This window comes from Microtus oregoni, unplaced genomic scaffold (assembly GCF_018167655.1).
Source record: "Microtus oregoni isolate MIOR12 unplaced genomic scaffold, Mior012 000045F_ref0000178, whole genome shotgun sequence".
NCBI classification, from domain to species: Eukaryota; Metazoa; Chordata; class Mammalia; order Rodentia; family Cricetidae; genus Microtus; species Microtus oregoni.
The window spans coordinates 4,928,815-4,947,486 of record NW_024543219.1 but is presented as its reverse complement, the minus strand read 5'-3'; the positions used below and the strand labels follow the sequence as shown (position 1 = coordinate 4,947,486).

Sequence of the window (18,672 nt, the reverse complement as noted above, 5' to 3'; positions counted from 1 at the left end):
TGAGCTAATCCTGGATAAAAACCAGCAAAAGAGAGTGTTAATGTTGTGGTTGAGGAGGGCCTGAGACCCCAGGAAGTCCACTGTGCCTGCACTGAGACAAAAGTGTGGCTTTTGTTACCTCTTACATTTTTTTCCATTGTGGTAAGATGTTTTTTACTTTTGTTTTTTTTTTCTTTCTCCCTTTTTTTTTGAAAAAATAATGCTGACACCCAATTTACCACAAAACAGCTGTGGCACTACTTATACACAGACACAGTTATACAGTACTTATTAAAAGCTGATACTTGTCCTATCTGGAGAGGCAGAGTTTCAGTACATCTTCTCATTCACCTCTGAGACTTCTGATCATACTGAGGAACATCTGTTGGAACAGTCTGATGAATTAATCTTCACTCACTCTGACTCTCCCAAACTGCTAGGGTGTCACAGAGAAATCCTAAAGCAAGTGAAACCTAGTGACCAATGATCGTGTCTACTGTCTTGTATAATTAAGTACACTAACAAATCACAATAGCTTGTATTGGTTACCTGTTTACTTTGTATTGGCATTCATCTTTCAGGAGCTCAGTAAAATTAGATCAGCACAGGCTTCCCTGCTGAGGACTTCAGCGGATTTCCTACAGTGTTGCTTTGGATCTTTAATAGATAAACAAGAACCTTGATTAGTCTTGAGTGGTTGTTTAGTGGACTAGATCCAGGAGTGAGAGAGACAGGGATCCAGCTCTTGAAGAAGCTGATAATGACTGGAGTGAGCTGAGCATCTGAGCCTAGGGCATGTGATGAGGAGAGCTGTGTGAGATCAGCTCTAGGAGTTGAGACAGGCTGGCCTTGCCATAGGAACAGAGGTGTGTGTGTGTGTGTGTGTGTGTGTGTGTGTGTGTGTGTGTGTGTTTGTATGTGTGTGTTTGTGTGTGACTGTGTGTTTAAGCATGCACACCAAGTACAACTCCAGAGCACCCTGGGTCCTGTTTTCTCCACAAATTTATGCTTTTCAGAGCTTATTGAATTTCCTCCTTTCCTACTTGTTATCTGTAGAAGCTTTCTTGTCCCAGCTGTTAACTACAGTCCAGATATTAATTGGATCTAAATTAATCATCCAGTCCAGGGGTTGAAACTCTGTGTCATTTTCGGGTCACAAACAAGGCAAAACTCTTCTGTGTCACACATTAGTCTATAAGCTATAATAAAAATTGGTAATTCCTCCCTGAAAAGAAACCATGTATGAACAATACATTACATGCACATACAGATATGCAATAAAATCCTTACAGAATATAATAATCTTAATTATATTGTATCCATGTTGAGGGAATCTTTTAAAACCATGGAACGAGCTCCAATTTAGTGATATCCAATAACTAAAGTGAACACGGCTAAGTAGTAGTATTTATTTTAGTGTGATTTCATCCTAGAAAAAGGAGAGCAGTGTTGGCAAACCCTTTAATGCCAGCACTCGGCAGAAGAGGCAGACACATCTCTGTGAGTTCAAGGCCAACCTGCTCCACATAGTGAGTTCCAGCATGCACAGGGACACACATAGAAACCCTGTTTCAGGATAGATAGAAGAAAAAAAAAGAAAGAGCAAACAAACAAAAATAGTGAATGAGGACAACACAAACTTTGTGGGCCATTTGACATTGCTTTGGAAAAACAAATGGATTTGTTAAACACAACTGGCTTGATGGACAGAGCTCCAATCTCAGTGAATTCCTGAGATGGGGTGAGATATTTTGGTTCTAATTTTACTGTTATCATTTGGAATTATTGAAAAATTAAAATATAAGTATGCCATCAGGTTGCTCCATCCCATTCAGATTCAAGGCCTCTTATTCTTTAATTACCATTCTCTCTCTCTTTCTCTCAATATTCACAGTGATGAAAATATAAATCCAGCTTACAGAGTCAGTTTATTATTGCTTGAATTCTAATTTATTTTAGGTCTGACCACTTGGGATAGGATAACAATTAAAGGGCTCATCTTTGGGGAAGACCATTTCTCCCTCTCTGAGCACTTTATAGTTTGTGGCTCTTCATCTTGGGATGGGGCCCACTGGTATTTCCCCAACCACTTTGGAAGGTCTACTGGTGTTGGCATTGTTCAGATCCTATTTAAGCAGTCATATTGCTGAATTTCACTGGTTTAGTTCCCTCATCATGTCTAACATATATCTACATCAAGGATTTTAACGATGGATTATGTGTATGTGTCTGTGTTCCAGATGGGGGCATGTGCATGTGAGTACACACGCTCTTAGAGGCCAGAGGAGCTGAGGTTACAGTGTTATGAGACATTCAACATGGGTGCTCAGAGCTAAACTTGGGCCCTCTGCAAGAGCAGTCTCTACCATTAAGACCTCTGAGCCTTTTCTCCAGGCCAGTATGCTCAGTTCCTGAGACCTGTGACTCACAAGTGTAGGTGCTATGAAAAGCTGATGGTGTGAATCCAGTGTGACGGTGAGGGTGAGCTCCTGTCTCTGAGAAGGTCCTGTAAGAGACCCATGAATACAGAGAAGATCCTATGAAAGTCCCATAAATGTCGAGAACGAACATGAATGAAAATAGTTTTGGGTTGAAGGCAGGGTTGCAGATCTAGGGATTTTTAACTGAAACTCAGAAGGGAACTTTGGCAGATAATATGTATGCTGATGAAAATGAACTTGTGATTATACCAAATAGTTATATTATTTCTGGAAATCATGATATCTGTGTTCAGATTTTCTGTCAAATGTAATAGCAAGGTCACTGTTTACAAACCAGTAATGAGCTGCATTGAAATGCAATTATTTGTCTTAAATTGAGCTTACCGTAATTCCACCTTCTCCTGGAGCACTTAGGGTATAAAACATGGTATTGATAGGTTGTTTTTTCCATGAAAGTTGAAGCAAACAGTCAAATCCACTAAAAGGTCAATCTGTAAGTGAGTTTTTCATTCCCAAATTCTGGCATAAACACTGTTTACAAGGTTGTAAGTAACCTAATAATGTTTTGGTAATGTCCAGAGAATGGCCACCTTACTTCGAAAATGAAAATGATTTCATCAGAGTTACCATGAACACTTTTCATCAATTCCTGGCATTGGAGATGATTTAATCCCTTGTCGCTTATGAAACTCAGTACTGGAGAGATTACCCAGTTTATAATGATTTAGCATTAAATTTCCTTTTAGAACTTAGCTTGTCGGCAGAGGCGGAGCGGCGCGGCGGCCAGACGCGCAGAGGCGGAGCAGCGCGGAGCGGAGCGGCACGGCGGCCAGACGCGGCGGAGCGGAGCGGCGCGGCGGCCAGACGCGGCGGAGCAACACCGCATACAGGAAGAGGCTTTCGGGGACCGGCGCAGCTGCAGACCCAAGCGGCGGAGACAGGCGTGCAATAAGGAGAGCAGTTTGCCCTACTACAATTGAATCAAAGAGGTAGGCTTTTGGTTGGCCAGGTCACTGGCACAAGGGGAGCCTGGTCCTGTCCTGAAGATCCTTCGGAGGGGTGAGAGGGTTCTTGGCCTGCAGCAGGAACCACGAAAGAGAGTGAGGGCATTTTGTAAGCGGAGCCCTTGGCCAGCAGGGAAACCTGATCCGGCTTTTAAAGGACCCATTGGATAGGATCAATAGGAGGAAATGGGCAGGCGCCAAGGCAAGAATTCACCCAATAATCCGAAAAACAACATGAGAACATCAGAACCCAATGATCTTACAACAGAAGTATTTGAACAACCTAACACAGAAGAAGTGGAAAAAATCGACTTTATGAAGATAATAGAGTCCCTTAAACAACATGTAAAAAATGCCCTTATAGAAATGGATGAGAAGTATAACAAAAAGTTTGAAGAAATGAGTAAATACGTACATGATACCCTGGGAAACCAAGAAAAAACCATCAAGCAGGTAATGGAAACAGTTCAAGAATTGAAAACTGAAATGAAGGCAAAGAAGAAAATACAAACTGAGGACCAGCTGGATATGGAAAATCTAGGCCAACGAGCAGAGTCTACAGAAACAAGCATAATCAATAGAATACAAGAGCTAGAAGAAAGACTCTCAGATGCTGAGGACACCATAGAGAAAATAAACGAACAGATCAAAGAAAACAGCAAAGCCAACAAATTCTCAACACAAAACATTCAGGAACTATGGGACACAATAAAAAAACCAAACCTAAGAATAATAGGAATAGAAGAAGGAGAAGAGTCACAGCTCAAAGGCCCAGAAAATATTTTCAACAAAATTATGGAAGAAAACTTTCCCAACTTAAAGAAAGATATTCATTTAAATATTCAAGAAGCATACAGAACACCAAACAGACTGGATCAAAGAAAAACATCTCCTCGCCATATAATAATCAAAACACAAAATATACAGGTTAAAGAAAGAATATTAAGAGCTGCAAAAGAAAAATGGCAAGTAACTTATAAAGGAAAACCGATCAGACTTACACCTGACTTCTCGATGGAAACTATGAAAGCCAGAAGGTCCTGGATAGAGGTTCTGCAGAAACTAAGAGACCATGGATGCAAACCCAAACTACTATACCCAGCCAAGCTATCGTTCACTATCAACGGAGAAAACAAGACATTCCAGGATAAGAACAAATTTAAACAATACGTAGCCACAAATCCAGCCCTGCAGAAAGTAATAGAAGGAAAATCGCAACCCAAGGAATCCAACACTGCCAACACTGCCTACAATAACCCAGGCATCTAATGACCCCTCACGAGCACATCTCAAAGAAGGGAGACACACAATCTCTACTACCAAAAGCAATAAGAATAACCGGAGTAAACAACCACTGGTCATTAATATCACTTAATATTAATGGGCTCAATTCACCTATAAAAAGGCACAGGCTAAAAGATTGGATACGAAAACAGGATCCAACATTCTGCTGTTTGCAAGAAACACATCTCAACCACAAAGACAGGCACCTACTCAGAGTAAAGGGTTGGGAAAAGGTGTTTCAAGCAAATGGTCCTAAGAAAAAAGCAGGTGTGGCCATACTAATTTCTAACAAAACTGACTTCAAACTAAAATCAATCAGAAGAGACCGAGACGGTCACTTTATACTCATAACAGGAACAATTCATCAGGAGGACGTCTCAATCCTGAATATATACGCCCCCAATATAAAAGCACCTACTTATGTAAAAGAAATATTACTAGAACTCAAGGCAGACATCAAACCACACACACTAGTAGTAGGAGACTTCAACACACCTCTCTCTCCAAGGGACAGGTCAATCAGACAGAAACCTAATAGAGAATTAAGAGAATTATTGGAGGTAATGAAGCAAATGGACTTAACAGACATCTATAGAACATTCCACCCAAATAGGAAAGAATATACCTTCTTCTCTGCAGCTCATGGAACCTTCTCAAAAATTGACCACATACTTGGTAACAAAGGAAACCTCCACAGATACAAAAAAATATCAGTGTCCACCTGTGTCTTATCAGATCATCACGGATTAAAGTTAGAAGGCAACAACCACGCTGCCCCCAAAAAACCGACAAACTCATGGAAACTGAACAGTCAACTACTGAACCACACCTGGGTCAAGGGAGAAATCAAGAAAGAAATTAAAGTCTTCCTTGAATTTAATGAAAATAAAGGGACAACATACTCAAACCTATGGGACACAATGAAAGCAGTGCTAAGAGGAAAGTTCATAGCACTAAGTGCCCACTTAAAGAAAACGGAGAATGCATACATTGGGGACTTAAAAACACACCTGAAAGCTCTAGAAAAAAAAGAAGCAGACGCGCCCAGGAGAAGTAGAAGACTGGAAATAATAAAACTGAGGGCTGAAATCAACAAAATAGAAACACAGAAAACAGTCCAAAGAATCAATGAAACAAAAAGCTGGTTCTTGGAGAAAATCAACAAGATCGACAAACCCCTATCCAAACTAATTAAACGACAGAGAGAGAACACGCAAATAAATAAGATCAGAAATGAAAAGGGGGACATAACCACAGACACAGAGGAAATTCAGAGAATCATTAGATCTTACTACAAAAGCCTGTATGCCACAAAACTGGAAAATACAAAAGAAATGGACATTTTTTTAAATAAGTATCATATACCAAAGCTAAACCAAGACCAGGTGAATGATCTAAATAGACTGGTTTCTCGCGAAGAATTAGAAATGGTTATCAAAAATCTCCCTTCGAAAAAAAGCCCAGGACCAGGTGGTTTCAATGCAGAATTCTACCAGAACTTCCAAGAAGAACTAATACCTATACTCCTTAATGTATTGCACAATATAGAATCAGAAGAGTCATTGCCAAATTCCTTTTATGAAGCTACAGTTACCCTGATACCAAAACCACAAAAAGACCCAACCAAGAAAGAGAATTACAGACCGATCTCACTCATGAACATCGACGCAAAAATTTTCAATAAAATACTGGCAAACCGAATCCAAGAACACATAAGAAAAATTATCCATTATGATCAAGTAGGCTTCATCCCAGAGATGCAGGGCTGGTTCAACATACGCAAATCTATCAATGTAATCCACCATATAAATAAACTGAAAGAAAAAAACCATATGATCATTTCACTAGATGCTGAAAAAGCATTCGACAAAATTCAACACCCCTTTATGATAAAGGTCTTGGAGAGAATAGGGATACAAGGGTCCTACCTAAATATAATAAAAGCTATTTACAGCAAGCCAACAGCTAACATTAAATTAAACGGAGAAAAACTCAAAGCCATCCCACTAAAATCAGGAACACGACAAGGATGTCCACTCTCTCCATACCTCTTCAATATAGTGCTTGAAATTCTAGCAATAGCAATAAGACAACATAAGGAGATCAAGGGGATTCGTATTGGAAAGGAAGAAGTTAAGCTTTCATTATTTGCAGATGACATGATAGTGTACATAAGCGACCCCAAAAATTCTACCAAAGAACTCCTACAGCTGATAAACAGCTTTAGTAATGTGGCAGGATACAAGATCAACTCCAAAAAATCAGTTGCCTTCCTATACACTAAGGATAAGGAAGCAGAGAGGGAAATCAGAGAAGCATCACCTTTCACGATAGCCACAAATAGCATAAAATACCTTGGGGTAACCCTGACCAAGGAAGTGAAAGATCTACTTGACAAGAACTATAAGTCTTTGAAGAAAGAAATTGAAGAAGACACCAAAAAATGGAAAGACCTCCCTTGCTCTTGGATCGGGAGGATCAACATAGTAAAAATGGCAATTCTACCAAAAGCAATCTATAGATTCAATGCAATCCCCATCAAAATCCCATCAAAATTCTTCACAGATCTGGAGAAGACAATAATTAACTTTATATGGAAAAACAAAAAACCCAGGATAGCCAAAACAATCTTATACAATAAAGGATTGTCTGGAGGCATTACCATCCCTGACTTCAAACTCTATTACAGAGCTACAGTATTGAAAACAGCTTGGTATTGGCATAAAAACAGAGAAGTCGACCAATGGAATCGAATAGAAGACCCTGACATTAACCCACAAACCTATGAACACCTGATCTTCGATAAAGGAGCTAAAAGTATACAATGGAAAAAAGAGAGCATCTTCAACAAATGGTGCTGGCAAAACTGGATGTCAATCTGTAGAAGAATGAAAATTGATCCATATCTATCACCATGCACAAAACTCAAATCCAAATGGATTAAAGACCTCAATATCAGTCCGAACACACTGAACCTGATAGAGGAGAAAGTGGGAAGTACTCTACAGCACATGGGCACAGGAGACCACTTCCTATGTATAACCCCAGCAGCACAGACACTAAGGGCATCATTGAATAAATGGGACTTCCTGAAGCTGAGAAGCTTCTGTAAAGCAAAGGACACTGTCACTAAGACAAAAAGACAACCCACTGACTGGGAGAAGATCTTCACCAACCCTGCAACTGACAAAGGTTTGATCTCCAAAATATATAAAGAACTCAAGAAACTAGACCGTAAAAGGCTAATCAACCCAATTATAAAATGGGGCACTGAGCTGAACAGAGAATTCTCAACAGAAGAACTTCAAAGGGCCAAAAGATACTTAAGGTCATGCTCAACTTCCTTAGCGATCAGGGAAATGCAAATCAAGACAACTTTAAGATACCACCTTACACCTGTCAGAATGGCTAAAATAAAAAACACCAATGATAGCCTTTGCTGGAGAGGTTGTGGAGAAAGGGGTACACTCACCCATTGCTGGTGGGAATGCAAACTTGTGCAACCACTCTGGAAAGCAGTGTTTCGGTTTCTCAGGAAATTCGGGATCAACCTACCCCTGGATCCAGCAATACCACTCTTGGGAATATACCCAAGAGAGGCCCTATCATACAACAAAAGTATATGCTCAACTATGTTCATGGCAGCATTGTTTGTAATAGCCAGAACCTGGAAACAACCTAGATGCCCTTCAACGGAAGAATGGATGAAGAAAGTATGGAATATATACATATTAGAGTATTACTCAGCAGTAAAAAACAAGGACTTCTTGAATTTTGCATACAAATGGATGGAAATAGAAAACACTATCCTGAGTGAGGTAAGCCAGACCCAAAAAGAGGAACATGGGATGTACTCACTCATATTTGGTTTCTAGCCATAAATAAAGGACATTGAGCTTATAATTCATGCTCCTAGAGAAGCTAAATAAGGCGAATCCAAAGACAAACACATAGGCATCCTCAGGAATATTAACCTTCATCAGGCGATGAAAGGAGACAGAGACAGAGACCCACACGGGAGCACCGGACAGAAATCTCAAGGTCCAAATCAGGAGCAGAAGGAGACGGAGCACGAGCAAGGAACTCAGGACCACAAGGGGTGCACCCACACACTAAGACAATGGGGATGTTCTATTGGGATCTCACCAAGGCCAGCTGGCCTAGGTCTGAAAAAGCATGGGATAAATCCGGACTAGCTGAACATAGCGGACAATGAGGAATACTGAGAATTCAAGAACAATTGCAGTGGGCTTTTGATCCTACTGCACGTACTGGCTTTGTGGGAGCCTAGGCAGTTTGAATGCTCACCTTACGAGACCTGGATAGAGGTGGGCAGTCCTTGGGCTTCCCACAGGTCAGGGAACCCTGATTGCTCTTCGAGCAGATGAGGGGGGGGGGACTTGATCGGGGGGAGGGGGAGGGAAATGGGAAGCGGTTGTGGGGACGAGGCAGAAATCCTTAATAAATAAATAAATTTAAAAAAGAAAAAAAAAGAACTTAGCTTGTCTTCTTTGACAATTTTATATATGTGTCCAATGTTTTTAGTCATTTTTGCTCAAATTCATCCCCTCTCATCCCGCACAATTCCCACTGAGACCTTCTTCCTTTTTCATAAATTTTCTTGATGACATCTGCAAGGACACATCATTAATCATGAGTAACAAGTGGTAATTGCACTGTCTTCTGTTGCTTTACAAGTTCCTCTTATTTTCTTTTGATTTACATTTTTAATTTATTTGATTTGTTCATTCCTTTACTTATTTTTGAGACAGGGTTTCTCTATGTATCGCTGGCTGTTGTGGAAATTTTTCTGTAGACCAGGCTGTGCTTTACCTCAGAGACCCAGCTGTCTCTACTCTCCAGTGCTGGGATTAAAGTTTTCTCCACCACTGCCAGGCTGGTCTGTCTCTTTAAAGCACCATCGCTGGGCATCAGCAGTAGCTGTACAAGTTAGGTTGATTATGGACAAAGAAAACAACTTCGATATAATTTCCACTGCCCCATACAAAAAAAAATTTATTAGTTTCTTTCAATGGTGTTATTTCTTCGATGACTTTAGCTCCCTTATTACTATCTGGAACCAAAACGTCATGTTGGGCTGTTCTTAACATCAGCACTGCAATCCATCCCCAAAGAATAAGATTTAACATGAGTAATTCTGGTCTCCAAAGTTCTTTGGTGGAATTTTTTCTCAGTTTGTTCTATCTCTTGGTTGTAGTCTGGTGAACCCCAATGAGTTTATTAATAAATATTCCTCACTCCTTAGGGCATATCAGAATTGGAATACTATTTGTTCACCTCTCAGTGCACTCACTATCATGAAACGGTTTTCACAGTTTGTTTTGTTTTATTATTTTAAATATAACCACATAACCACATGTCTAGCTTTTTACCACAGAGCCTATCTAACCAGCTGTGCTGGGTACTTTCTGTCAACTCGACATAAACTAGAAACACCGGAAGAGGAGCCCTCAATTGAGGATTGTGTCCATTAGATTGACTGTGGGCATGTTTGTGGGGTACTTTTTGGTTGCTAATGGATGGAACTGGGACTAGCCCACGGTGGGCAGTGCCATCCATGGGCATGAGGTCCTGGATTGGGTAAGAAAGCAAGCTGAACCAGCAGGCAGCTTTCCTCTGAGGTTCCTGCCTCTGCTCCTTCTTGAAAGCCTGCCTGGCCTGACTTCCATCAGTGATGGAGTGTAGGTGGGACATGTGAGTCAAATCAACCCTCTCCTGGCCAAGCACTTTGGGAAAGTGTTTTTATCAGAGTACCAGAACATAACTAGACCAGGTGTGACTATCTCTTTAAATGTGTGGTGCTTTGTGTACACATGTATGTCAGAGTATGTGTCTCGTGCCTGTATGAGTACAGAGAAAGATGTCAGGGTCCTCTACTGTTTTCCATCTTAGTCCTTTGAGATGGGGTCTCTCCCTGAACCTGGAACAGACTGTTTGGTTGAGGCTGCTAGCAGCAAGCATCAGCAGTCTTCCTGTGTCTACACTAGGATGCAGGTGCATCCACCGCACTCAGCATCTTTATGCTGGTGCTGGCATCTGAACTCAGATTCTCCTGCTTGTTCAGATAGTGCTCACACCCACTGAACCATATCCTCACCATCCTAAAATAAAACTTTAAGTGTTTGTTGTTATTGAGAAGAAGTCTCTTCTCAGTTCCACTGCTTTGTCCTTGTGTCACCATCCTTGACAGCTGCTATGTCAGGTAGCACGGTTTGCATGTAATGCCTTCTCTGTTATCACCTTTATGAACACTCGCAAATTCTGAAAGGTTTGACAGAGTGTTGTATTTACCTGACAAGAAGTAGCTGTCTGCCCCCTTTCAGTTGAGTGTTCTTCTCTCTTTTTTGAGTTGTATTATGTTCTATCATGGTATAGAAACCATGCTGCAATTAAAAATAATAATAGATAAGGAACTATATTTATTTTTATTATGAAAATTGAAAAGAAAATAGAAAGATTTGAGTATTTCTACACATCAGCTGCGGATGCAATGCAGAGTGAGAGCTGACTGTAAAACGGTGGCTGGATGGTGGTGTGTGAGGCAAGATTGTGGTGTGTGTGTCTTAATGATCAAAGGAATGCTTACTTGTTTTCCAAATACCATTAAAAACCCATTCTGCCATGTAGATTAAAATTTCATTGATAACATCTCTTTGCTTTGCTAAGTCACCAGGAGCACGTGAAAATAGGGTGGTGCCAGTTTGACTGTCTTCACTTGGAAGATAAAACACTGGCAGCATCACACTGCAGTCAGGCATGTTTCACAACTCCAAGAACACACACATATTCATTTTGCACAGTACTGGAACATGTTGTCATCAACAAACTTCATGCTCAAGAGCTATAAAATATAGTTACACACACACACACATGCACACACACACACACATGCACACACACACACACACACACACACACACACGGAATAATAGCAGAGAGAGAAGATTGGTAGTGGTGTGAGTCAATTCCTTCCCTAGCAATGGACTTGCTCCATCAAAGCCATATTTCCTAACATCCCCAAACAACATCATCAACCAGGAACCAGGTGCTCAAATACATGAGCCTAGAGGGGACATAGTCACTAAAAACCACCACAGAAAGGTGGCATGGGACACAAATACAGAACAGAAACTCTATATTCCCTAAGTCCACAGAGAATGGTGATGGCAGATGTCTGACATAGTACAGGACAATGGAGGAATACCAGTAGGATTCCCCAACACGAACAAGAAGACCTTGTGTTCTTGTGTCTGGTCTGTGTTTTTCGGGGCTTGGTGGAAAGCAATGTCCTGGAGAAGCAGAGAAGTTGAATCTTGTTGAATTGAAGCACTTCCTTTCCCAGATACTGAACATCAGTACAGATGTTAGGGAGCCCAGTAAGCTCTATGGAAACAGTAAGGGGTGGGAGATACCTCCATAGATTAGAGGAATCTAAAGCAGTCTGTGTTTAAGGCATTTACTGCCTCTGATTCTACTCCAATATGTGCTCAAGGGAGCAAAGCAGGGGGATTTTGAACACCTTCACCGTGCAGCTGTGGGAGGAGCCCAAGGGTTTCTCTCCAGGGGGAGTCTGAACATGGGCTCATCTTTTGTATGAGATGCCACCAAGTACTGTTTGGAGATTAGATGTCATTGAGGTCACTTGCTCAAGAAATCCTAGGCTCAGATCAGGCTCCCTTCTTCAGTACCCATGGTTCTTTCCCTCACCTTTCTTCCATATGACACAGAGGAGGAAAAGAGTTCGCCCTGAGACGCAAGACAAGAGAAACCCACGCTCAGCTTTGAGCCAGTCACAAGGGCAGGCACTGCACAGTGAGACAAGTTAAAAGGAGCTGCTCAGTGGCCTCGCCTGAGCTTTGGGCAAGGTGTGTGTATGGAGTTAGGGTGAGCAAAGAGCAAAAGTGTGACATTGGCTGGCTAAGCACAGAGATAATCCCCGTGAAATGAAACCAGTTTTTTGATTCTGCAAAGAGACCTTTATTGAGATGCTGACTTCTGTCCTAGGACAATCCTGGACTCTGCCTTAGGGAAGATGGTGAGTCAGGGAGAGATCTGGTTTGCTCTGTAGTTAGTTGTGTTTCATCATTTTCTTTATCCAGGATAGGAAACTTGACACTCTGGTGAAGACACATGGAGCTGAACCATTTTTATCCCCAAGTGAGACAATGCCTGCAGCTGCTTTTTTACACACGAGAGGCCCTCCAGAATCCCCCTGTGAAACGAGAAGGGTCACAGGGTGTAAGTGGAGACCATTCATTTCCTGGCCGCCCAGACCCACATAATAACACAGAAACTATATTAATTACAACACTCTTTGGCCAATAGCTTAGGTGTATTTCTAGCTACACATATATCTTAAAGTAACCCATTTCTATTGATCTTTGTATGACCATGAGGTTGTGGCCTACTGGTGGCTGCCATCTTTCTCCTGTGGCAGCTACATGGTATCTCCCTGACTCTGCCGACTTTCACTCTATATCTCGGCTTGGATTTGGCTTTATTCTCTCTACTAAGCCAACAGCCAAACCTGCTTCTCAATGCATGATTATTAAGAACACAGACTCAGAAATTTGAGTTCAACCTGAAGATCCAAAAAGGAAAGAAGCCAGCCACAGGCTCTTACCTCAACCTCTGTCTGAAATGGAGATCCTACCTCCTGGAATCTCAGAAGGAGACTGCCTCTGAGAGCTGTCTCCTCCCGTTTTATATTCCTCTCTAGGACTGGGATTAAAGGTGCATGTTCTTGTGGCTACTGGGATTAAAGGTGTGTGTTACCCTGTCTGTAAGGCTGACCAGTGGAAATGTTTCACTCTCAGCTCTTCAGGCAGTCTTTATTTATTAAAATATAATTAAAATGCCACTACAACAGGGACTGAGCAGTTCACCGTAGTCCCAGCCTCCCTCTCACGTCAAGGCTCCTCTTCAAAGTGCATGAATTGTGAGCTCTGCTTGTGGGAGATCAGAGGACAGGCCTGGGGTCCCTGGGTTTCTCACTCTGATTATGGACATGGTTACTGCTTCATCTCCCTCCTGAGCCTGGCCTCTGCCCTTTCTCCACTGTGATCCACTCCCTATGAAGGTGTGTGGGACCCTTAGCTCCAGGCTATTATTAAAGAACATGGGGACAGGTGAGTGAACCCGATGTGAGCATGGAGGAGCAGTCCATTGACAAATGTGGGTGCCTGCTCTGAGGAGACCCCTGCTTATAATGACGACACACAGAGGGAGCTCTGCTTTCTAAAGCCTGGGCCTGGGAGTCCGGAGGGCTGTGCAAATCCTGCTTTGTACCAGCTGCCTTCACGAAGGCTCCTTGTCAGCTCTGAAACCCTAGCTATTTACTGTGACTGCTGCTCCCAGGGAGTAAAATCATAACCAGTGGGCAACGGAATATTTTGATGTTTGGTCTGAAGGTCCCAGATTGCTTTTTCCCTCCCATGCAACCCAGAGAGGAGGACAATTCAACTTACCTTAGAAGCAGTACGATTGATCTTTGGGTCCCCCACGCAGATCTGAATGGTTTTGTTGTAACGATGTGGAAAGCGGGACTCACACTCCTGATCCTTCTGGACTGTCAGCAATACCTCTTGCAATGTATCTGAGAGGTTACCCTTCGGAGCCAACTTTCCCCAACCAGCCACATAGCACACATCCCCTGGATTCACAAGGACCTTGCTCCTGGGCAGGTTGAGAGGTCTCACAGCTTTAGTCCTCTTGGCCTTCCTCTCCAGCTGTGAGTGAAGAAGCAAGAGAGAGCATCTCAACCATAAGCCTGTTGGCCTGGGACCCTTTGAGAATCCCAATGGCAGGTAGGGAAGGAACAGAATGAGAGCAGGAGGGGAGGGGCAATCCCTGCAGCAAGCAGAGCACAGAGAACTGTGGGGGCAGTTCTCACCTTTAAGAGCATAATGTCATTGGAGCCATCCTTAGGATTGTAGTCTGGGTGTGGGATGTGTACTGCCACAGGGATGGTCTGCTGGGTCTCCTCCTGGAAGCTGATGTTGTGGGCTCCTAGAATGACTTTCATTGAGCTGTAGAGAGCAGAGTGCAGATGGGAGATGTGGAGTGAGAGAGGACGCAGTGCAGGAGCTGTAAGAGGCTGGGTGGGCAGGGTGTGGCTCTAGCTGAGGGGGACTGAGGGGACAGAAGGGCCTCAGGGTGTGACCTACTGCTCTTCCGTTACAAGAACACTAGACTCCTGAGGGTTCCTTTTGCTTCTAGGCAATACACAAAGTTTGCAGTGACTCTGAATGCACCCTTTCAACCTCAGCTACTGCTTTAGTCTGACCAGTGTAGTTGCTTTCAACCCAAGTATGCTTCTAGCTCTGACCTCTCACCCTTTGAACTCAGTTTCCCTGTTGTTAGACTTCCATTGTCACAGTCCTGCCCTCTAGTGAGCTCTCAGAGGATTGACCAAAAGTAGAGGATGGAAACTCCTGTTGGGGTCTCAGAAATCATGGGCCTAGCTCCTTCTCACCTTCCCATGCAGTGAGCAGCTGTCAGCACGAAGTTGTCTTTTACCAGGAAGCCTCCGCATCTATAACTTCTGCCATCATCTTTCACAGATTTAATAAATGCCATGTACCGGCGGTGGTGGATATTGACCTCATGGCCCCCGATGATCTCCTCTGAGAGAAAAGGCTAGAATATGAAGTGTCTGGGAGCAGCAGATGAGATAGGAGAGAAGATATAGGGAGGGGTGATGGGCTGAGATCTACAGTTCCCCAAGACTGTTGTGGACAGAATTTCTTGCACATAGTTTGATCTTTGCTGAGGCTGAAGCCTCAGTGCTCTGTTCTGAGAAGGGGTGGGTGGGACTTGTCCTCCAGCCCCTGCTTTACAAAAACATGGAGGAACAAACTTCTTTCTTCATGATGCTAGAGACCAAGGGGATGCTGGGTGGCTCATGTTAGTCTTTCTCTGTTAGTGAGTCTCTGGAGACCTCTCATGTCTTGATTTCTGCCAATTTGTCACCTTTTATTCCAAGCTCTTTAGAGAGGGATTTTCTAAAGTTCTCCTGCCCATCATATCCAAGGTTCCCAGGAAATGCTTAGCCTGCTTGGAAGAATGATTTCTACTTAGCTAGAGGACTGGTGGTTCAGAGCTCATGGGATTCAGAGCCTAGGGGACAGTGGAGGAGTGTGCTGGCATAAAGGGAATAGTTGTTGACCTGAAGAAAGAAGTGGAGAAGCCAACCAAAACTGGACTTCAAAGCTAGTGGAGTGTGAAATGCTGGCATCTTTCATCATGAGCCTCTTTCTTCAGCAACCTGAGGGTACAGGTTACTAAATAATGCTAATATTCTTGAGCTGATGGCATACTCCATGGCAGGATGGTCATTAAAGCTGTCCTTGGTCTGGGCTCAGATAAGTTTAATGATGTACCTTTTAGTTTTATTTCGTTCTCTGCTACTTTTTTTCTTTTTTTTTTCATGATTTTCCTGCATGTTTCTTTATTTCTTTTTTTTTAATTTTTTTAATTTATTTATTAAAGATTTCTGCCTCCTCCCCGCCACCGCCTCCCATTTCCCTCCCCCTTCCCCGATCAAGTCCCCCTCCATCATCAACTCGAAGAGCAATCAGGGTTCCCTGACCTGTGGGAAGTCCAAGGACCACCCACCTCCATCCAGGTCTAGTAAGGTGAGCATCCAAACTGCCTAGGCTCTCCCAAAGCCAGTACGTGCAGTAGGATCAAAAACCCATTGCCATTGTTCTTGAGTTCTCAGTAGTCCTCATTGTCCGCTATGTTCAGCAAGTCCAGTTTTATCCCATGCTTTTTCAGACACAGGCCAGCTGGCCTTGGTGAGTTCCTGATAGAACATCCCCATTGTCTCAGTGTGTGGGTGCACCCCTCGCGGTCCTGAGTTCCTTGCTCATCCTCTCTCTCCTTCTGCTCCTGATTTGGACCTTGAGATTTCAGTCCGGTGCTCCAATGTGGGTCTCTGTCTCTGTCTCCTTTCATCGCCTGATGAAGGTTAATATTCAGGAGGATGCCTATATGTTTGTCTTTGGATTCACCTTCTTATTTAGCTTCTCTAGGAAAAAGGTCTGAAGAAGGGCTGTGTCCTCAGATGACATGGTGGGCACTAGCTTCTCCCTGCTCTTTGTGTCACCTGGGGAATGGATCATCTCATAAAAGAAAAGTAGCAATGTCCTTTATTTATGGCTAGAAACCAGCAATACCACTCTTGGGAATATACCCAAGAAAGGCCCTATCATACAACAAAAGTATATGCTCAACTATGTTCATAGCAGCATTGTTTGTAATAGCCAGAACCTGGAAACAACCTAGATGCCCTTCAATGGAAGAATGGATGAAGAAAGTATGGAATATATACATATTAGAGTACTACTCAGAAGTAAAAAACAAGGACTTCTTGAATTTTGCATACAAATGGATGGAAATAGAAAACACTATCCTGAGTGAAGTAAGCCAGACCCAAAAAGAGGAACATGGGATGTACTCACTCATATTTGGTTTCTAGCCATAAATAAAGGACATTGCTACTTTTCTTTTATGAGATGATCCATTCCCCAGGTGGCACAAAGAGCAGGGAGAAGCTAGTGCCCACCATGTCGTATGAGGACATCGCCCTTTTTCAGACCTTGTTAAGGATCTAGCCAGTGACAGTCTTCCAGGTCTGGATTGACCTGGGACCTGAGGCTCAGGAAGCTCCTGGTTCAGTGCAGGAAGTTCCTGACTAGAGCTGGGCAGAGACTCCACAGAGGTATTATGGGATGGAATCTCTCTGGGACAGGGGGGTTCACTCACCTGCATCAGCTCCAAGCGGGAGAAGAAAAGTCAGGAGAATCAGGACTGCTGCCATCTTGCCAGGAAGGCTCTCAGGTTGGAGGGCAGAGTGGACACAGCCCTTGAAGGAAGAAGGAGGTGAGCGCTCAGTGACCTCACAGGCCTTTTAAACCTGTGCACCTCTGCTCTGATTGGCTACAGTCCTTAAGGACATTTTCTGGTTTGGGTAAAATGTCAGTATCACCGCACTGACATAAGCTAAGCTGGGATAAAAACCAAGAGAGCAGAGGGTGTGGAGGTTGTGGTTGGGGTCCTGAGACCACAGGAAACCTACGGTAACAGCACTGAGCCAAAGTGTGTCCTTTTTATCTCTTACATCCTTTTGTATTCTGGTAAGTTCTTTTTTGATTTCTTTCTTTCTGTTTTAAATAATACAGACAATCAATTTACCACTCAACAGTTATAGCACTACAAATACACAGACAAAGTTATACAGTATTTAGTGAGAGTTTTGCAGAGCCATATTTGGCTAGGTGGAGTTTCAGTACATCTTCTCATTAACCTCTTAGACTTCTGATCATACTGAGGAATCATCTGTTGGAGTCATTTGATGATTTAATCTTAACTCACTCTGACTCTCTTAAACTGCTAGGGTGTCCCATGGAAATCTCAATGTTTTCCCTGTGGCCAACGATCATGTCTTACCGTCATATATACTTAAGCACAATAACGAATCACAAATGACATGCATCGTTTACTTGTTTATTATGTATTGGCATTTATCTCTAAACCAGAGATTCAGGACTGAATTTAAAGTTTAATAAGTTAAGGTCATAACTGGCTTCCCTGCTGAGGGAGTACTGTCGTGGTAATTTCTACAGCATTGCCTAGGATTTACTGTATATAAACAAAGACCTTGGTAAGATCCTGAATGTCTATTTAGAGGGCTAGATTCAGAAGTAGGACAGACAGGGTTCCAGCCTTGAAAAGGCTGATATTGACAGGAGTGGGCTGAGGATCTGAGTTGAGAGCACAACGCTGTTAGAGCTGTGTGAGATCAACTCTAGGAGGTGAGACAGGATGGTCTTGGCTTAAGAACAAGGTGTGTGTGTGTGTGTGTGTGTGTGTGTGTGTGTGTGTGTGTAAGCATGTACATGCAGATAACGACAGAGCAACCAAGGTTCTGCTGAACTCCC

The 18,672-nt window shown here is 42.8% G+C and overlaps 1 protein-coding gene across 1 annotated transcript; it reads right to left on the bottom strand.

Annotated features, from left to right (window-relative positions):
• Positions 1 to 12,693: 12,693 nt before the first annotated feature.
• On the bottom strand, positions 12,694 to 17,605 carry LOC121435007 (granzyme C-like). The gene is made up of 5 exons (XM_041634038.1): positions 17,498 to 17,605; positions 15,204 to 15,354; positions 14,622 to 14,757; positions 14,197 to 14,457; positions 12,694 to 12,941 (listed from the first exon to the last, which is right to left on the bottom strand). The coding sequence occupies exons 1-5, from the start codon at positions 17,550 to 17,552 to the stop codon at positions 12,798 to 12,800; spliced, it is 747 nt and encodes a 248-aa protein (XP_041489972.1). The 5' UTR covers positions 17,553 to 17,605; the 3' UTR covers positions 12,694 to 12,797.
• Between the last annotated feature and the right edge of the window lie 1,067 nt (positions 17,606 to 18,672).